At 35.0% G+C, this 21,207-nt stretch overlaps 1 protein-coding gene across 4 annotated transcripts; it reads left to right on the forward strand.

Moving 5' to 3' along the window:
- The first annotated feature begins 3,483 nt into the window (after positions 1 to 3,483).
- LOC110807950 (DNA topoisomerase, type IA, core) lies at positions 3,484 to 20,630 on the forward strand. Of its 4 annotated transcripts, XM_022033261.2 has the most exons (16): positions 3,484 to 3,695; positions 3,817 to 3,873; positions 4,214 to 4,317; positions 4,979 to 5,072; positions 6,498 to 6,597; positions 7,215 to 7,458; positions 8,450 to 8,612; positions 8,706 to 8,825; positions 11,429 to 11,508; positions 13,910 to 14,188; positions 14,637 to 14,805; positions 16,519 to 16,647; positions 16,742 to 16,954; positions 18,434 to 18,613; positions 19,181 to 19,836; positions 20,340 to 20,630. In XM_022033261.2, the coding sequence occupies exons 1-15, from the start codon at positions 3,669 to 3,671 to the stop codon at positions 19,832 to 19,834; spliced, it is 2,613 nt and encodes an 870-aa protein (XP_021888953.1). In that variant the 5' UTR covers positions 3,484 to 3,668; the 3' UTR covers positions 19,835 to 19,836; positions 20,340 to 20,630. The 4 variants fall into 4 exon arrangements, with proteins under 4 accessions (XP_021888953.1, XP_021888952.1, XP_021888954.1 ...); XM_022033260.2 differs by lacking the exon at positions 20,340 to 20,630 and having other exon boundaries at positions 19,181 to 19,952; XM_022033262.2 differs by lacking the exons at positions 3,484 to 3,695; positions 20,340 to 20,630 and having other exon boundaries at positions 3,830 to 3,873; positions 4,984 to 5,072; positions 19,181 to 19,952.
- Positions 20,631 to 21,207: the final 577 nt, after the last annotated feature.

Raw genomic sequence — 21,207 nt, forward strand, 5'->3', positions numbered from 1 at the left:
TGTGCATATATCACTGTTTTATTGATTATGGGTTGAATGACTGAGAACCCGATATTGTGTGTTGTCTTGTTGGGCATAAACTACTGGTTTGCATGTTTGTGTGTGATTTGATGATGGTGACTGAGAAAAAAAGGAATAAAAGATTACGTAAATTGATAAATGGATAATGTGGACAGCTTGACTAGATATCCTGGGAAATGGTGGACGGACCGGGTCCGTAGGGAACCCTACCGGGAACGTGGTCTCTCATACCGGACGGGGTATGGAGACCTTCTGTGTTTTGGCGCCAATACCGGATAGGGTATGGGGACAGCCCGTTTCACCCTCATACCGGACGAGGTATTGAGGTTCATGGTTTTGGTGCCCATACCGGACGGGGTATGGGGACGGCTCTGGAATCAGGTTATAAATGTTAAGGGTTCACGGATAGTGGGACTCCTATGGATCCCCATGGATACTAGTAGGTTGGTAAATGAGGAAAATGTATTGTTTAATAATTAAGATGCAAAGGCGTGATAAGTATTCTGTTATACAGTTCATATGATTTCATGATGATAATAATGTTATTATTTTCATAAGTTATTTTCATGAATCTCACCGAGATAAGTGGACAGTAAAGGTTTTTATGTTAATAAACGAGTTTATTATAAATTATGCTCCATTAGTCTTTTTGTGTTTTCTACCCACCTTTACCTCCGTGGCGGTGAGATAATGCGATGTCTTTACTGGGCTGGTGTAGCTCATCCCTTATTTAACCATTTCGGATCAGGAAGACATTGTTCCCGAGCCCGTTCCGCAGGAAGACGTCGAAGGGGACGCCTAAAGACTCCGTAGTTATATTTATAGTTCTTAATTTCGAGTATCTCTTTTAGTTAGTTGTTCTTTTATATTTTGAGCACGTTTTTGGTTTTTGTGTAAGGGATGTTAATCAAAATTTTTATTACGCTTCCGCATTTGACATTTTTAATACACATATTTCATTTTAATTTTTGGGGCCTCTACAACGATGGAGGCAAGAGGTACTGTAAATCCAAACTTCCAAACATTGCAATGGTATCTGGCATTTGAATTCTTACGGTGGAGTAAGGGCCGACGTGGAGAAGTGGAGGAAGAGATAAGAGGTTAGGAATAAGAGAGTACAGTTACAGGAAGATTTGATTGGAAGTGTAAGTGAAAAGGAAGTGGAGAATCCGTGAGGGGAGGAGGAGACGAGTGCGAGATAGGTTAGTCGAGAGGGGGAGAGCGAGTGATTATGTAAATAGGCACATGAAGGGGAATCCTAGATGATTTCTAAAGAGAGATGAACACAGAGATTTAGGCATTTAGCAGAAAAGGAGGAGGTGTAGGTATGCGAACCCAAGTCGATCACCAAGAAGAGAGGGAGAGTTAGGAAGGATGTTGTAAGCGAGTTCCTAAAGGGGGTTTGAGACAGTGGAGGTGAAAAAAGAGAGACAGAAAGGAGAGAGAGTCGACACTGAAGGTAGGGGACTGATTTTAGGATGAACTAGTGGGGGCTACATAGGACTAGACATATCTAGAGTGATAATGGTGTAGGTGATGAGAGAGATAGACAGGAGAAAAGGAAGAGGCAGAGAGTAGTGAGTGGTTTGGGAGAGGTGCAGAGTGGTAGGTTATTAGTAAAGATAAGTTGTTGTGTGATGAAGAGAGAGATTAGAAATGTAGGAGGGAAGATAGTAATAAGGGAAGTGTGGTTTGAAATATAAGTGTGAATGTATATTTAAAAATTTTACGGACTTGTTGGCTAATTAGATATGTTTTGACTCAAATTAATCTGCATGTTTGTTAAGTATGTATGCATGTATAGTTATTGAGTGTGGTTGTGGAAATTGCATTATATTGGTTGAAATGTTGGCTTGGTTTTTGGGACGCTGATATTGATTATCGTTACCTAAAAAGATGAGTCGGTCATCGGTATTGGTGATGATTGGAGGTTACCAGGACGGTAACGGTATGAGTGTGTGGCTGGATAACGGTAGTTGGTTGGTGGGATGAGGGTCATTTGGTCGCCGATATTCATGATGATTGGGGATTACCGGTAGGGTGACGAGTGAGTGTGTGGCCATGTAATGATTTAGTGGTTAGAATGTAGATGAGTGGGCTCTCATTGGTGTGGATTACTAGGATAATAATGGTGTGGGTGTGGGGTCGAACGATGTCGGGAGGGCATATAGATGCGTAAAGGTTACGGTAGGTTGGGGCGTAGCATGGTATAGGTGTGTAGTGAGGTCGAATGATTTTTGGGTAAGGACGGAGTAGTGGTAGCTGTAGTAAACATATGAAGGTGGAGTACGAATGTGAGGTAGTAAAGAGACTAATAGAAGTAAGGGCTCAAGAATGGGGATATTGATGTAGGCATTTAATTAGATTATATATTTTGTTCTATATTTGAATTTACTATACTAAGCTTGTGTGTGTTCATTATTTATTATTTACAGATGATGTAGGACAAGAGGTCGATGCGAAACTTTCTTTCTCTGAGATTAGCACATAGAGAAGATGACTTAGGGAGTGTAAGTGTTGGATTTTGGAACTATTGTGTAATTAACTAGAAGTGGATTGTCTAGAGAGGAAATTTTGGTGTATGTGGAAATTTTGGTGTATGTGGCCTGTAGTGTGAATAGTTGTATAACTTAAAAAGTTTTAATATTGAAGGTACGAATGAGTTAGAATACTAGTTATGTGTAAGTGCATATTGACTTGATGGTACAATGGTGTATGCCATTTAATGCATATAAGGGTGGAATCGTTGTAACGCCTTCGACTTAGATTAGGGGCGTTACAATTTCATTTAAAATAATTAATTGCGTTAGTTATATTTTTTTGATAATTTTTTATTTAAAAAAAACTAGGATAAATTAATGTTGCATGAATTATCCTAATATAATATTAATTTTTTAAGTACAGCATAATATTAATTTTTTTATGTTAAGTAAAAGTTAAATTTCTAGTTTCTACTTACTGTAAAGGTAGAAAAGTAATATTATTTTCAATTGTAACCGTTGAATAATTATATTTGTGTAGAGAATAGTAATATTTTTGATGGACCGCTTTTGGGTTTTTCCCAGTCTTGTTGTACTCTTCTTGTGGACTATGCCTTTTTCGTGGGTTTGGCCCATGGGTATAATTCATGAAACACTTTGTTCAGCCAAATAATTAATTACAAATTAAAATTTGAGAAATAAAATTTTTTAAAAATATATTTATGTTATTTATGGGTTGACGAGTGCCAAATAATTTTATTATGTATTTATCAATAATTTTATCCATTAACTACATTTCAAATTTTAGGATAAACTATTATTTTAATCCTTAAACTATAAATTATATCACAATTTATTTTCAATTTTTTTTAGTTTATTACTAACATTTATAAAATTATTTTAAAATTTTAGTTATTGTTATTAAATAACAATATTTATTTTTATCTTAAAATAAAAATATGGTGACACTCGATTAGCTTTAATGTTCGTTTTTGTTCAATCTTTCTCCATCTTCAATATACTGGGGGAGTGAGAGACTGATTTGAAAAACCGCAGGAGGGCCCTTTCATCTTCTCGCTTTTTTTTTTCCCGGGGAAAGAGGGAAAACCAAAACACTGACAAGAGTTGTGAGACTGTAGGGGCGGGGCTTCTTCTTTAATCTCTCAAATGGCTCCTCCTTCCAAAGTTCTGATGGTAATCGATAAAGGAGAAGATCGTTTTTTATTTTATTGATTTTTCTTTTCCTGTTTTGTTTGAGAAAATCTTGCTAGAGTTTTTTTTTTTTTTTTTTGTTCTAATGCTTCATCTTCCGCAGGTTGCAGAGAAGCCTAGTATCGCTCTTTCTATTGCTTCCGTTCTCTCCCGTGGCCAGGTACGCCTTACTCTCTTCCTATGGTTTTCTATATTCCATTTCGTTGATTTTCTAAACATATATTTTATTTGAGGTTTGGAAGCTATCAGGAAATAGTTTGTTCCGAGAAATTGAAGAGCTGAAGTTTTGTGAGCTTTGTGTAGCATAATCTGACATTTCAGCTTTAGAGATTGTCATTATGTAGACGATTGAAAATATACAGTACTACTGCTTTGTTTGTTATATAAAGAGTTTTGTTATGTTTGAAATTTGAAAAGGAGGATTTCCTCCTAATTTCTGAGGGTCGATTGTGCCCCGTGGATTTCAACGGAGAAGTTTGATGTTACATGAATTCATCCAGATGACTACGAGGAGAGGAAGCACGGAGGTCCATGAATTTGATGGAATATTTATGGAATTTTCTGCACATTACAAAGTAACATCTGTTATAGGCCATGTCTTCAGGTTATTTTCCTGCCTAATGTGTCAGTATTTCCTTTTTATATGCATTTTTTCACAAGTACATGCTTCATTTCCGTGATTGTTCAAAATATTTTGATTCTAGGTTATGCAGAGAATTTTGACTACTCCCAATGGGATCAGTTTTACCGTTATTCCGCTTGTTCTCTGCAAATAGCAAATCAGACTTTTTGAAATAGTGTTCATATGTTATTTTTAGCGGCTGTTGAATATTTCTTTCCTGTTTGGATGGAGTTAGATATGTAATTGAGGAAGAAAACGTAAGCCTCTGAAATTTTATTTTAAATCATTTAGTTTTTTGGTCTTAACTGATAACTGGGAATGCTAGCATACTTTCTGGTTGAGAATCACTAGAACAAGATATTTGTCCCACAACTAGCTTGCCTGTCGCGGATTGCATCTGGCATTGGCTTGATGCCTCGTTTATTTTCAGCAACACATTTTCACTTATCTTAATTCTTCATAATAAATAGAAGATCCTGGGTTAACCTGTTTATTTGGAGGTGCTATTCATTGTTTCTCTGCTCATAGAACATACCTTTGAATTAGACTTTTATGTTTGTTTGTGCATTCCATGACTTGAATTTCATACTATAGATTTCTCATTGTGATTTTTTCTTTGGTAATATTATTTTTGCAAATCTAGTGTAGATTTTCCAGGGTCATATCAAGATTGGACAGCAACAGATCCTATAGATCTTTTTCAAGCACCAATTCGTAGGACAGAAACAAACCCAAAGGTAATAGAACATGATGCTTTCGACTGTTTCATAGCTACACTTGTTTTCTTATTATAATCTTTTGGAAATTTGAATCTAAAATGGCTTGTTTATAATTTTTCTGTCATTATCCAACACTAAACAGCAGAAATTGATGCCTGTTTTTACATTCTTGATTTTTTTGGAATTTGTTAGATGAAATATGATTTTAAAAAAAAAGTAAAAGTGTAATATGTATTGCTATAAGTACCAACTGGTGCAGATCATGTACAATTATTTACAGCTTAATCCTCCAAACAGAAAGTATTCCTAAATATTTGGACCATAATCGGAGGATGACTGGAAAGCAAAAATTCTAGGGTCCTGAGCCATCTATTTTTCAGTACATCAAAACCCTTAATATCCTCAATTCCATCAAAAGCTTTACAATTCCTAACTTTTCATACAACCCACAAAATACTAAGAGGAATAATGTCTGCCGAAAAACAGCAGCTTTTCAAACTCTCCCAAAAGCCCCAATCTCCTCCCTTACCAATCCTGACATGACCCAGTGATCCCTAGGCATCTGTACATCCCACACCACAGTGGATACGTAGCAGGACAGTGAAGCAGAAGGTGGCAGCAAGACTCTTCAGCCTGTTTGCATAGGTAGCAAGCATTAACCAAAATGAGACCCCTTCTCTTTAATTTATCAATTGTTAATATACACTCTCTGCTAGCTTCCCAAGCGAAAAAAGAAACCCGAGGAGGCACTTTTGCCTTCCAGATCTGTTTGAACGGGAAAATATTCCTTTCACCATCAGTCAATTGTGCTGGCTCATCATGCTGCATCAATTTTTTGTACCAGGATTTCACCATGAACACCCTTTTTTTTTGTGATATTCCACCAAGGCTGTGTTTGTTTGAAACTGTGTTTGCTTGAGGCTTTGAGCACCTGCATGTTGTTGCATGTGTGTGAGCCTATGTTGCATGCAGATATGTGTTTGCACATGCATCCCTAGACCTGCACGTGCATGCTACTACGTGTATAGTTAAATTAGAGCAAACTTGTATGCATGATTGAGTGTTTTTGGCCATGCATGCATTTCAAAAATATGCTAAGTTTGCATGTCATGTACTTCATTTGGTGCAAAAGGTTTGGTTGGAGAAAAATTCATGCTGTCCATGCTGGTATCCGGATTCATAGAGTTAATTCTTAAATGTGGGGTTTACAGAGAAATATGTTGTAAAACATTTTCTATATTCAAAATTTCCATAATTTGCTTATACAGAACCCTGTGATCTTTGAAGGTGTTCTTTGTGTTTGTTGAATTTGTGTGAAGAAGAAAAATAAACTCTTTCATTTGGTTGTTTGTGAGTACGTGCATTTTGTTTTTATGTTTCATCGACTATGAGCTTTTCTTCAATTTCATTTGTGATTGTTGACTACCTTTTCTTTGTAATAAGGCTCATATCTGTAGGCATCTAAGTCAAGAAGCTCGCAGCTGTAGTCATTTGGTATTATGGCTAGATTGTGATCGTGAAGGAGAGAATATATGTTTTGAAGGCAAGGTTTTCCTTTTTTACCTTTTCTGGAAGCATTCAGTAACATATATTATAAAACCTGTTATTAAGTGTTTGCTGTCTCTTTCTTTTTGGTCCTAGTTTCTCCTTGAGGTAGAGAAAGTTTTGGATTTGCTTGTGAACCATGAATCAAATTGAAGTTGGCTCCACATCTTGTTATAGGAGTTCTTTTTATGTGGAAATTATGTTGGTGAAAGTTTTCAAATATGTTGAATTCAAAAATTTTAAATTGCTCATATATTGTTGTCTAATTCTAGAGTCCCACTCAGGCTCTAATATGTGGAAGACATTTTGTCCTATTCTTTTTGCGCCCTTGATTCGGCTTTCTTTTTAACTCGTGTTCTTACAACATTAATTTCCTCTTTTGGTTTATAATTAGATCCGAAAAATAAAAAGCTGTATGTTTTGTTTGAAGATAATTTTCTGTATGACCACAATTTGCTTCTAACACATTACAAAAGTCACATTCTTGCATGCCTTATTTCATTTTGTGCAGCAATTTTTGACTGACTTCCTACTTGACAGCATATAAGAAACTTCTATATCTACTGGGTTCTGATTTTAATTCTTACTTGATAAAGATCGTCATTGTTTTTGCAGTTATTGAGTGTGCTGGCTTTTATACTAATGATGCTAGGAGAAGAGTTTATCGTGCACGGTTTTCTTCAGTTACTGAGAAAGACATCCTGAAGGCAATGGACAATCTTGTTGAACCAAACAAAGATGAAGCATTGGCTGTAGATGCTCGGCAAGAGATAGATTTAAAAGTTGGTGTTGCATTTACTCGGTTTCAGACTAGTTATTTCCAGGGAAAATATGGGAATCTTGATTCCAGAGTTATCTCGTTAGTTCTCTCCTCTTTATTTGCATGTCCTGTTTGTGTAATTGTTAAATTTTCTTTAGGATTTTATTATGTGAATTATTTTGGTATTTGCAGGTTTATTTTTGTCTTATCTAGATTTATATGGTGGAGTAATTTAGCATAGTAGAATTATGAAGGATTGAGAAATTGCTGCACTACGTCCAAATCCTCTAGGAATAAGTTGACCAAGGCCATTTGACTTGTAGATTTGTCTGGTTGCTGCTGGAAAAATTCCAGCCGTCGTCCAAGTTTTTCTGAGAACTCGGATTCCTGATTGAACAACCCAAACTTTAATTATCTCCTTGACATAAAATGATATTTCAAATTGCTAAAGAGTTTTTAGTCCATGGTTGCGTCTTCATGGTACCAGTTGATTGCACCATCATATATCTAATTTGATTTAATCCAATCTTAGGGGTACCATATTGTTGTCTACAGGTCATACTTCTTACTTCTTCATTGATTATTCTTTGCTTAGGATGAATCTCTTTATCTTCATCCTTATTGTTCATGGTGCTGAATGCTGATATTGCACCTAAAGTTCTCTCTCTCTCTCTCTCTCTCTCTCTTCTTTCCTGTTATTGTCTGCACATATGACATTATTTGAATTGCTTTGATGGTTGTGATTTTTGTGGCATTTGAAGTGTTACTTGATAACTGATCTTAACTCTTAAGAAAAATTTCAACTTGGCATGTAAGATAGTCCCATAAACACGTCCCTGTGCATTGACAATACTGTGATTTAAGGTCATCTAGTGACATTCTAATGGCATTCTTATGTTAATTTTGCTTCATTTCATTGCGTTTCACATTTTATCTTGTTAATTCACATAATTGAATCACATTTCGTATTTCCATAATTATTCTAAATTGCACGTTTTAGGTTGAGTCTGGTTAATTGTTGCAGGTTATATTAGTTCCATCTTCCATTTGAAAGAAATTTTTAATGTCGCTTGTTAATTGGTTGTTTCAGGTATGGCCCATGTCAGACCCCTACTCTTGGGTTTTGTGTGCAAAGATATTTGCAAATTACTACATTCAAGCCAGAAAAGTTTTGGTCGTTACGCCCCCACATTCTAAAGAATGGTTATGAACTTCAGCTAGAATGGGAACGGTCCAAGTTGTTTGATTTGGATGTGGGTCTTTTGCTCAAAATTTAGAACTCTCACCACTATCTCACTGTAAATTTGTAGAAGTGCTTTTTATCAAGTCATTAAATTTTGTTACAGGCTGCAATGATGTTCCAAAAGTTGGTAATTGGTGACGGAATTGTAAAAGTAAGTGGTATATCAGAAAAACAGGAAAGCAAAGGTCGTCCTTCTGGTCTTAACACGGTGAACCTATTAAAGGTTAGAACAATATTGGGTTTCTATTTGCATATTTCTTTTACTGATGTTGATTTTGTTAGACATCTCGAAACTCCTTTTTTGCCCATGATACATTTACTTCTATGGGTTCAAGGAGGAGCTAGTAATCTAAGCTTAGGTGCATTCTCCTTTTAGTTGAGGTAGTCTTTTTTTCGAAATTACATTTGATTAAAAGCAAGGGGTCCAATGAGGAGAGGCCCCGGATGGTAATATTCTGGATGTGGCTTTTAGTATGCCAGGTGGGTTCTTTGTGCTGATGTGCATTGGAGACTATGGCCTATTTCTACGTTGCAGATGCTATCGTTGTAAAATCTGGGAAGTGTCTGATGGAGGGAACATTATCTTTCTGAGCAAGAAAGACAACCCTAACAAGGTGAAATTCAACTATAGTGTCACTGTTGCTGCCTCCTAGGTCTAAATAACTTTCCTCAGAAGCAAATTTAGAATAAAAATGCTCTCCCCTTGAATGCCACCTTTGCATGGAAGAGGATGGGAAGTGGCCTGGTCCAGGATCAAGGCAAATCTAGTAGAAAAATGTTCTCTCTTTGATTGCCACCTTGCATGGAAGACGATGGAGAAAGAAATAAGGAGGGCTTTAGATCCTGGCGATGGACAATTCGAGGAAGAGAGCGATTGGATATCAAGTTAACTGTGTGCAATAAAGCTCCTTTTGGAAAATAGCTTTAGATCTTTACAGTAGAAAAAGAGTTGTGGAGGAGGTATTGGTGGCTAGATACATATTGGATAATCTTTGGTGGGTTGAAAGAAGCTAAGGTCATTTCTTGGAATTTGGAATCCATTTTCTTTTGACACATTGTTTATGTGGAGAGACAGAATCTCCTTAAGCACCTTCTTTTGAGTCTTTTATACAATAGCCTCATGTATGGATGGATGTGACATTTAACTGAACATGCAAGATATGGACATTGCTTTGGGGGAACTTTTGAATGGGTAGTCTAGGATTAGAAGGCCTTGATTTGATGACTCTCAACTACAATAAGTAGTTTGATGTTAGGTATTTCTTTGAAGCTCTTGAACATGTCTAACCTTCTATAAGGAATCCTAGGCTTTGTATATTTCAATTAAAAAAAAAAGGAATCCTAGGCTTTGTATGTTCAATGAAAACATATTCTGATCCAAATTTTGGTATTTATATTTAGTACAGAATGTTTTGATGTGTTTATATTTGAATTGTAGTAAAAAATAAAACAAAATATGAAAAATGATAATGAAAATATGGCACGAGTTAAAAAGAATAAAAAAGTTATTTTTCTTGTGTTTATAATTGAGTATGAAACATACACATCTTTTTTCTTTTTTAAAATAAAAAGTATAAAATGGTATATTAATATGGGGACCAAGAGGGTGCCAACCCACGTGTAAAACAATTTAAAATCTATCAACTTATCAATAAGCTCCTCTAAATTCTCCATCGATCGTAGAGAATGACCCAATAACAAAAAAATTAAGTGCTTGGAACCATTTGTTATTAAAAACATCAAACCTATTCACATCATCCATCCTATCAAAAGCCTTCTTGTTTTTCTCCTTCCACACTGACCAAAAAATAGTGAGCAGTATCAAGTCTGTATATTTACTCCTACTCCTGATGCCTCTCCACGCCTAGGTCTCATCTCTTACTGATCCCTTCATCACCCAATTGATACCTAACAGCCCATAAACAACTAGACATACACATGTTACCATCTATATTTTTATAAGGAATTATATGAATTTAGAGAATGGAAAGTGAAAACATTTTCATGTACAAACTGAGGTCTATTGGTCTTTGGAATCTATTAACAACTTGGGAAAGGAGGAAATATTTAGTAAATCTATTCAACTCTTTTGTGCTTTAGCTTGTCTTAGGTTAAAGCTGGTTTCTTGTGCATGGAGGTGTGTACTTGGGAGGTTTAAGGCCTTAAAGGACATCATATTTGGTTTTACCATCAATATTTTAGATGAGTTGAGGAGAAAGAAACAAGGAGAGCTTTTGATATTATGGAGGGTTTCATTTACCATAAAAGAGAGAAGAGTTCGAAACTTTAGGCCTTATTTAGTTGTAGAAAAATGTTTTGAATTTTATTTTCCAAATTTATGTATGTGTATATACAAAACATGTATAGTTGTTGAGCATGAAAATTTAAGGTTTGAAGATAAATATTGAAAAATATGATATGGATTTGAAATTGTTCTGTATATTTTTCTTTTTTTCATAACTAAATAATTTTTGTATATAAAAATATATGAATTTAGAAATACAAACTCATATTAATTTATGACCAAACAGGGCTTAACTTTTTGTCCAAAACATTTTTTTTTTCTGATTTGATCAGTAGGACTTGTAGTCTACATTTTTTTAAAAAGAGTTTTGTCATGGAATTAATCTTGTATTCATTGATAGAAACCCCTTGGTATCTCATTAATATATTATTTTGCTTCAAAGAAAAAATATTCTTCTTATTTTTTGATGAAGAAGTATGCTTGTCATTTGCATTATTCATTTACAGGGTGGTTTATCCGAACCTACTTCAATGCCTCTATGAAAATGTAAGAGGTTGATATAATTTAGATAATATTTTCAGGTTGCTTCAAGTGCCTTAGGCTTTGGACCTCAAATGGCCATGCAACTAGCCGAGCGCTTGTATACTCAAGGTTTCATCAGGTTTCTTATGACTGTTTCTCTATGATTGATCTGTTTCCATTTTCTGATTTACTGCTGGTAATTCTTTCGGGATTTTTTCATGAGTATGAAAGATCTATTCTATCAGATTTTTAATTTTGTTGATTGACTATGTGAAGCTAGTAAAACAATTTCTCTTTCATTTAGTTCAAACTCATCCCTTTTCAACTTAGTTCTCAGCTTTAATTTTCATATTACTCTTACGATAGAACTAAACAATAATTTGTATGTTTGATCTCATCACTTACTCCTCTCTTGAACTCTCTCGGGTAGGAATTCAAGTCGGTGAGTTGGTAAGTTGGGAAGTCAGTCGTAAACTTACTCCTTCCCTCTTCTCTTTCTAATGTCCACTATGATTAATATAAATTGAATTTCTATCTCCAAAAAATTCAGAGTTGGGTTGAGGGATTTAAAAATACAACTTATGTTCTAATTCTACATGTGGAGACTAAAATGAATATGAATATAGGAACTAAATGTGAATGGAATGGAAATAGAACAATTAATGTTATGGGAGAAGATCTATTATTTGTATATTTCTTTATATTGTTGTCTGTATGTTTCTATTTTTCTCTTCTGTTTTCCTCAGGACCATCTCAAAAATAATTTTCTCTCTTAGATGTGAAAACTTTCTTGTTTTCTTAAGTTTGGTTTTTGTTACTGTTTTTCTTTTTTGAATTCTGAAATTTGTCTTCATAATGATTTTTTTTAAGAAAGAAAATACATTAACAGAGCTTAAGAGTGTACCACCCATGAATGAAGTTAGGGGAATTTTTGAGTTAGTCAAAATAGCTATGAGATCTCTGAATCCTCAGGAGAGGAGAGAAGATGACCCTTGAACAGCCAACATGATTTTAAATGACAAATTCCTAACTCTATCAAAAGAAAAGCTATTAAAAAAAATTCTGGAATTCTCTTTTGTTCCTCTCTTCAAAATAAACCAATGGGTAGACTGGAGGATAAGAGAGACAAGTTTTTTTCTACTAATTAACTTGGATGCTCACCAAGCCCAAAGTTCGTCTACAAAAATTGGTTGCCACCCTTGCAGTACATCACAACGGGTGGGAGCAGTGCCTCATACGTAATATACATGTTTTTATTTAAAAAAAAAAAAAAACAGCGGGTGGGAGAAGGGATACGAGAGCATATGGGCCGGGATTTTTGGCTGCTCTATTTCTGCCTCTTTCTAAAGTTGTCAATTGTGAGAAAATTCTTGTCTGTGGCTTTGCAGACAAAAAAGTATGTGGGAGAAAGCATTCTTTTTCAAAATTTTCTATCAAAATTTTCTTCCATTGGAACATACTTGGAGCTGGAGTTGGATGACTAAGTGGAGGTAAAATGACTTTTCTCACAAGTACCAAGGGGGTGCCAACTCATGTACAAAAATATTTATATGTCAATTAAAATATTAATAAGGTCCCAAAATCCTCCATAGAATAAAAAGGTGGAGGTAAAATGATTTGACACAGAAGGATGCTTAGGATTAAGCTTCTGGACCATTTCAAACCCTCATGCAGGTGTATCTGCAGGGACGCAAGATATTGGAGAAAGCAGATGCTCTCCTCCTAATCATTCAGGTTTCACGAATTCTCACATCCTAAAGCGCTTGGCCAGTGACAACCAAGAAACAATCACGCACAAAGTTTCTCCAGCCCAAGAGAAGAGATAAGGGGTTAGGACATGCAGGGAAAGTACCCCACACCACACGTCATTCCAGAAACAACTCCAGTAGAAGCCACCTTGAGGCTAAACCAATCAGAAAGTTTTTCCATCAAGAGCCAATCCACATCCATATCCACAAACCCTTGTCACGAGGATCCAATGTCTACCTGCTTCTCCATTCTTGGTCTTCATATTTTTGGCAGGAATCAGTAATAGGACAGGAACCCCTGGGGAATAGAGTGATTTACATTCAGAAATAAGAAACAGTAAATGTGATATAAGATTCTGAATGGCCTTCTGTCCTCATGCAGATTTTATTTGATAAAATATTGGAGCTATTTGGTCCTCTAATTACCTAAGAAAAAAAATAAGTTGCTTCTGACTACTGACAAAATAACCTAACCTATTTTATGTCATTTATATCTTCTTTCGTTATTGCTTATATCTTTGGGGCCATCGGATAAAATGTATTTTCTTTTTCAAAGCTTGCTGCTTAATTTTATTTCAAGGATCAAGGGTATGCTTCGAAAAATTCTTTTACATGATTCTGAGAAGGATTTTGTAAATTGCCTATAAATTTAGTAGTTAAAAGAAAAAGTAAGTGCAAACTTCGATTGTGATTTTCTTTCTATATATGCATATATATTTATATATATGTATACAACACAGGGCTGGAACCTGAATGTTTTTTTTCTATTTTTTGCCCAATGGTGCAATTTAGCTATCCACGTACTGAAAGCACAGCGTATCCTTCTTCATTTGACTTCAAGGGTGCACTCCGGGCTCAAACAGATAATCCAATATGGGGTGATTATGTCCGTGGGCTGCTTGCTGAAGACTTTTGTAAACCACGGTTAGGAACAGATGCAGGTGATCATCCTCCTATTACTCCAATGCGTTCAGCAACCGAGGATATACTGGGAAAAGATGCTTGGAGATTATACCAGTATGTTTGTCAACATTTTATGGGGACTGTGTCTCCTGACTGCAAGTATATAAGGTAAACCAATATTTTGTAGCACCGCAGCCATCTTTGGAAATTGACATAGCACTACAACCATCTTTGGGAATTGACTTAATGTTTTATGCTCTTTTTCCCGACAGATAAAAAATTAGAAGGTAGAGCAATTAGATGTTAGTCTGGTATTTCCAAATTTGGTCTACTTATTGAGTTTGATGCCAAGATTTGCTGCATTTAAGTATAACTATATTAAATTCCTTGTCTTATTTGGGTTCTGAGATTATTTTTCCCTTTCATTGGGTGGGAAGGGTGAAGAATATTAATGCTTTGTTAATTTTTCTTTTAATCTCTTGTTTCTTTTTCATTTATCTTGTTAAGATTTAGTTGGTGAGCCAAACACTTTCAACGAAAACTGGTTTCCTTTATGAGTAAGATAGCTTTTCCTCACTTCTTAATTTTCGTATTAATTCATTTGATGTTTTCTTAGGACAAAGGTGGAATTTTCAATAGGTGGAGAATCCTTCTACTGCACAGGGCAGCGTGTTACATTTCCTGGATTTACGTCTATAATGCCATGGTTGGCTGTAAATGAGAAAAATCTTCCTCAGTTTGCAAAAGGAGAAAAAATTGAGGTTTCAAAAGTGGAGTTACATGAGGTAATGCTCATATATCAACGTTAATTTCTGCCTGGGTTTTTCATTAATCTAACGGATACAGGATTTTGTTTTCCTTCTTGTTAGTTTATTTACTTGTTTAGGTAGAAAATAAAGATTGAGGTTTCATACACATTTGTTGCATTAAAAAACTGACATTGAATTTGATCTTTAGCTTAATTTGGAATGAATATTAATGCAAATCTAGGCCCATCCCAGCTGAAGCTTGCCTATGAACAATCAAGCCAGCTTGGACGTGTTATAAATGGTAGAATTGATATGAGGCTAATTGAGACCTATTCTTATTCCCATCAAACAAAATCAATTGATTGTGAGGTCAGCTTCTTTGCAGCCAAAGCTTTTGATGGTTGTGCTGTTGCTTAATATTTGCATGTTCTCCTAGACTGAAAATTGAACAGCCTACAGTGATGATGGAGATTTGCAACCTGATTGAATTTTTTTATCTTGTAAAAGCTGTCACAATGTGATTGTATTTACCTTTTTGTAAATGCACAGCATCACTTTGGTTGCTTATGGATGGAAAGCACTAATTTTCTTCTTCTCACTAAAAATTAGGATACTGTGGTTCCTTGCCTCACAAAAGTCCCTGAAAAAGTCATATCCCAAGCCCTACCATTTTATACATCTTTAACCTGTCTAAAAGTGGGAGATGGTTCTAGAGTGTTGTTTTGGAAAGATCCTTCAATTGGTGATTGACCCTTAGCCACGCAATTCCCTCGGTTGTTTAATATCTCATATGGACATAATACTCCCATTTCATTTTTTGCATCCCTTACCAAGGGTAGTGTTTCATGGAAACATGCAACATTTCTGAAAGGGAGACTCCTGATATACTTAATTTGACATCTTTGTTTGAGATAATACACATTAATTTACATCTGGACACAAAAATTTGGATGTTGGAATCCTCAGTCCTATACTTATAAATCCTTGTTTCATCACCTCACCAAAGACCTCACATGTTGCCTGTTCTCTATTGCCAAGGAATTTTAGGAATGCTCCAATTTCTTCAAACGTAAAAGTTTTTGTTTAGATTCCCATTTACAAAAGGCTCAACACTATTGAGATGTTATAGATCCGTTGGCCCAATCAAGCTCTATCACTGAGTACCTAATGTTATGTGTTATAAAGATGGCGAAGCTCATTTCGATTTGTTCCTTTATTATGAGATAGCATGGAAGATGTAAACTAAGGTGTTTGCGATGTTTGGTTTCTATTGGGTTGTTCCTCTTACAGTGGACGGGCTAATACCAACTAGCTTTCTTGGGGAGGGAGTCCTGAGGAGGGCCAAAACCATTTGTCAGGGGGCTATTTTTGGAGGCCTGTGGATCCTTTGGACGGAGTACAATTCTTGAATTTTTGATGATCATTACTCATCATTTCAAGATATGTGGGACATATTGACTTTTCTAGCTATCCTTTGAGCCGAAGCTTACGAGAATTATTGCAACCATTCTCTTGCTGAGGTCCATTGGAACTGGGGGGTAATCATTTATCCTCCCACATGATTAATTTTTTCCATTATCTTTATTGTCTATTATAGTGTTACTGTTTGGAGAATGTCTTCTCCATTATTGTATTTCTCTTTCTTTCTTTTAATAATACTTCTTTTTCTATAAAACAAAGAAGGAAAAATATGATATTGTGTTGGTGCAATGTGCTGTTTAGTTTCTTCACGAGTTTCTAAATTGACAGGGAAATACTGTGCCTCCTGAGTATCTTAGTGAGAGTGAGTTGATCTCTTTGATGGAGAAAAATGGGATAGGTACTGATGCATCAATACCTGTGCATATTAACAACATATGCGAGCGCAACTATGTCCAGGTTTGTCAATTGTTGATTCTTCACAATTTAATGCTCCTTTATTTCCTGAACTTGATTTCCATGACTTAGGGAATTACCTTTCACTTTGACGCAGGTACAAGCTGGCAGGAAGTTGGTTCCAACTCCATTAGGAATCACACTAATAAGGGGGTATCAATGCATTGATCCTGATCTTTGTTTACCAGACATTCGCAGTTTCATTGAGCATCAGATTACTCTTGTTGCAAAGGGTCAGGCTGATCATTCTTCTGTTGTGCATCACGTACTTAACCAATTCAAACAGAAGTACAGTTATTTTGTTAAGCAGGTTAGACAATGTTACTATATGGTGCTGGCTTGTTGGGACAATATGTTTCACCAAATTTTATTGAATCAATTGAGAAAAAAAGAGGCATAGAGGGCCTTGTTGATGCTTTCTTTTACCGTGGTAGGACCAGCCTATTTACTATATAGGGACTTAGCTATACAAATGAAATTTTGTTTGATTTAAATTAGGGGATAAAATGTTAATGCACTTGCATTTATCCATATATGTATATAGATATTTATCCTTATCTTTCTCTTTTTCATCTTTATCTTGAATCACATTGCCACTACACTTCCCGACTTTTTACCCAGTTCAATTGTCAATGTGTGATATGATTGTTTTATCATTATGCATCCTCATTTTATCTGAATTTCTTGCTTTTATGTGTCATTCTGCTGTCCTTATTGTATGTTGTACATGTGGGACTTGCTCTGGCCTTAAACTTCAACTGCTTAAACCAATTTTCACCTCTGAATGACTACTAATTTTAGCATATTGGTGTTTGGTAAGTTTTTATCGTGCATTAGTTTCCAAGCAGAATTTTTGGTACATCAATGCCAACCTGATGATGCCATGGGAGATGCATGGGAACCATGTTTTATCCTTTGAATATCACTTTGAAATTGGAAACAACGAGCTGTTGTGAACTTATTATTTTTGTCTGTAAACTTTTGTAAGACTATTGCTTAAAGTTGGTTAACAGTTGTCTAACGTTTGTTATGTGTACTATTCCTTGCCATAAATGCTGCACCAGAACAATCCTGATTTTTATCTGAAGTCTGAGCAAACATTAGAATTTAAATATAATACAGACAGGATAATATTTGAATGGAAATAATATTCTAATTTCAAGTCAAATTTCATGTTCAATAAAATCATTCATTTTTGTTATCCCTTCTTTGGCAAGTGAGGATAGATAAATCTATTGCTGTAGAATGAAAATAGAAGTGGAGTTGATTTGATAGTGTATCGAATATGTAAATTGTGATTAAGTTCTTCATATCAAATGGCTAAATTTAGGACTAGAATGAGAATAAAGTAAGGTAGAACCAAATATAATATTTTTTTCCAGAAATTTTCAAGTGCACGGGAAAATGGACCTTGGATATTTACATAAAATGTTAAGGGCTTCATGGTTTGAGGCACTGATTATCATCTGCATGGTTCACTAGATATGAAATTCCTGATCGTACCTATGTCATCTTTTTCACACAGAATGTATTATAAGATTTGACATTTAAGCCTAGTAAAACTGTTATGTTTGAATTGTTTGTGGTTTTATTTTGTGTGCATTCACGATAACCATCACTCTATCTTCTAAATCCATGTAATTGTTTCTGCCTGATGCCTATACTTTACAAGTGTTACCCTTCAGTTTCTGTTGACCTATGAAAAATCGGGAAGGGTAACTCTTTACTTCTTGATCGAGCCAAATTTCTTTGTTATTCATCAATTAACTTTGCCTTTTTTTTAATGCAGATTGAGAGCATGGATGCACTATTTGAAGCACAATTCTCTCCCCTTGTGGACTCAGGACGTGTTCTCAGTAAATGTGGCAAATGCGTACGGTACATGAAGTATATTTCTTCACAGCCACCACGTCTATATTGTGGTACATGCGAGGAGGTTTATTATCTTCCTCAAAAGGGCGCTGTCAAGGTATCTTGAGTCTGATCTATATAATGTGGTGATTTTTCAAGCAAAATAGTAATATTACCAACAAGACTCTATGAGAGTGTTGCCTGTTTACATGATGATAACTAAAACCCTATTCTCTTCAACTGAAGTATTAAGTAATCGTCTCTGCTTTATGAAAAAATAAGCCCTCCTTGACCCTATGATAGGTTGTTATATTCCATTCCTTTCAGACCATCCAAAAAATTGACAGAAGGCCCAGTATTAATGCCTCCTTGGCCTTGTTAGTAGCGGAATTACCTGATGGAGCCCACTCCAAAATTCCTACCAAACCAGCCATCATCTAAGACAAGCCAAAGAAAGCAACAGCTGTCTCCTACAGTTGTCTAACATAAGGGCACCAAAAAATAAGATGATAGTTTTATGATTTTAAAAAAGGACACTGGCTCCTAGAGCAAATGCAATATACTTTCAACCTATTCTGTCTAGTTAAACTTCATCCAGAGTTAATAATTATCAGCTTTGGTCCATCACTTTATGATGTATTATTGTCCTTGTCATCTTATGTTCAAGAAACTTTGTTTTTTGCAGCTATACAAAGAACTTACTTGTCCACTTGACAACTTTGAGCTCTTGATCCTTTCCATGCCTGGTCCAGAAGGCAAGTCCTTTCCTCTCTGCCCATACTGCTACAATAGTCCTCCCTTCGAAGGTGTAGAGAGACTGTATGGTGCCACTAAGACCAGTAGTTTCGGAAAACTCGGGAAGGGGGCAGGGATGCCATGCTTTCTCTGCCCTCACCCCACATGCCGGCATTCTCTGATATCCCAAGGTGTATGTGCTTGCCCAGAATGTAGCGGGACACTTGTTTTAGATCCAGTAAGTGCACCCAAGTGGAGACTTTATTGCAATACATGCAACTGCCTCGTCTTTCTCCCGGAAGGTGCTCACCGAATTGCCACCACTCAGGATAGATGTTCTGATTGTGATTCAACAATTCTAGAGGTGGACTTCAATAAGAAAACAACTCCATTGGAGAATGGAGCTACTTTGCATACTGGTTGTATTCTCTGTGATGAGTTGCTTCATTCTCTTGTGGAGCTGAAACATGGCAGATCATTTTCCAAACGAATGGGAATGAGAAGACGAGGACGGGGAAGAGGAATGGGGCGAGGTGGTAGTAGGGGAAAATTTCGGGGTTCTGGGAAAATGGTGGATCCAAAAATGAGTTTCCGGGACTTTTAAAGGTTTGTGAGAAAATTTATATTCCCTTCGGCTTTTTAAGCATGTAAACAAGTAATAGACTGTTTCTCTTGTTCGTTTTTATTACTGTTTACACTAAAGAATTGATTTCTCTTTTGTATTTAATCGCATTATGTTTGAAATATGCATTGTTTAAGTAGAACAAGATAAAAGCTTTTAGAAAATGATAAGAACCTCAATTAAGAATTTAGCAGAATTGAATTTCTACATTTTAATAGATTGGGAATTTATTACATAAATTCTTTAAATAGTCAACTTCTGTTATTTTTAGATTAATGTTTTTTTTCAATCTTAAACTAAATGTATATTTTCAAACGAACTTCTTAGAAAATGCTCATTTCTTCCAAACAAAGCTTAATGGAGGTCAATTGCATACGCTAATTTCTCAATGTATGTGTTCTACTGCGAATCAAATAAATTGCTCTGTGATAAGTTCTTCTGAACTTGAATTTGAGTTTTTTTATTTATTATTATTATTGTTCTTCAGGTTTGTTGAAGTCAAGATGCATTTAGCATCATGAGGCTATACAGGTGCCATATATATACCATTTCGCTGAATATGTATGTACACCAGTGAAAAAGTTTGCTATTAAGCTGACCTGGTAGTCAATAAGAATGGAAGAAATTTATGTATAATAACGATGCATAGGGCATTTGCAGGAAGTCATTACTAATGTTACTTTCAAGGCAGAGATTTCCATTTTATGCTTAGTTAATTTATGGTTTAAAAACTTATCATGGTCTTTTTATGAATCAGTTACCTCATGTTCTCTTTTAATCTTTTATGTTAGAATTGCAGTTAATATTTTTATAAATGTAAATTATATTTATAGCATCAAAAAAATCGAGGTGAAAGTACCTTAAAGAAAAAATAAATGTATTACAATCATATTATTAAAATTGCTTTTGTAACTAAAAGAATGAATTAGGGAATAAAATAAAAACTAAAACAATCAGAGTTTTTACATAATATATATTATGTTAAATTTTTAACAAATATTAAATTATATTAAAGATATATTTGGTGTCTATCATGTAATGGTATAATAATAAAACTACTAACATAATCCCCATAGAAAAAGTGCAAAAGAAGAATAATACATACATAATAGTTTCGAAATATTTTAACTTATAAAAAATTACATATAGTAAATTTAATTACAATTATAATCAAAAGTTATTTTACTATATAATCTAACATAATTTTATTAACAGTTTTAATTTTCTAAAATAATTTATTAGCTAAAATATCTCCTAATATAATACCCATTTATTAAAAGAAGTAATTTCTTATCGGCAACTCTTACCAAAAATTGAATTCCACAAAGACAAAAAAAAAAAAAAAAAAAGAACTC

Source organism: Carica papaya, chromosome 3, assembly GCF_054855325.1.
Source record: "Carica papaya isolate Zhongbai chromosome 3, ASM5485532v1, whole genome shotgun sequence".
NCBI lineage: Eukaryota > Viridiplantae > Streptophyta > Magnoliopsida > Brassicales > Caricaceae > Carica > Carica papaya.

Coding starts and splice junctions, on each gene's coding strand:
- LOC110807950 (XM_022033261.2), top strand. CDS start 3,669: ATGGCTCCTCCTTCCAAAGTTCTGATG. Junction 3,696..3,816: donor CTCCTTCCAAAGTTCTGATG/GTAATCGATAAA, acceptor CATCTTCCGCAG/GTTGCAGAGAAGCCTAGTAT. Junction 16,955..18,433: donor ACAGTTATTTTGTTAAGCAG/GTTAGACAATGT, acceptor TTTTTAATGCAG/ATTGAGAGCATGGATGCACT.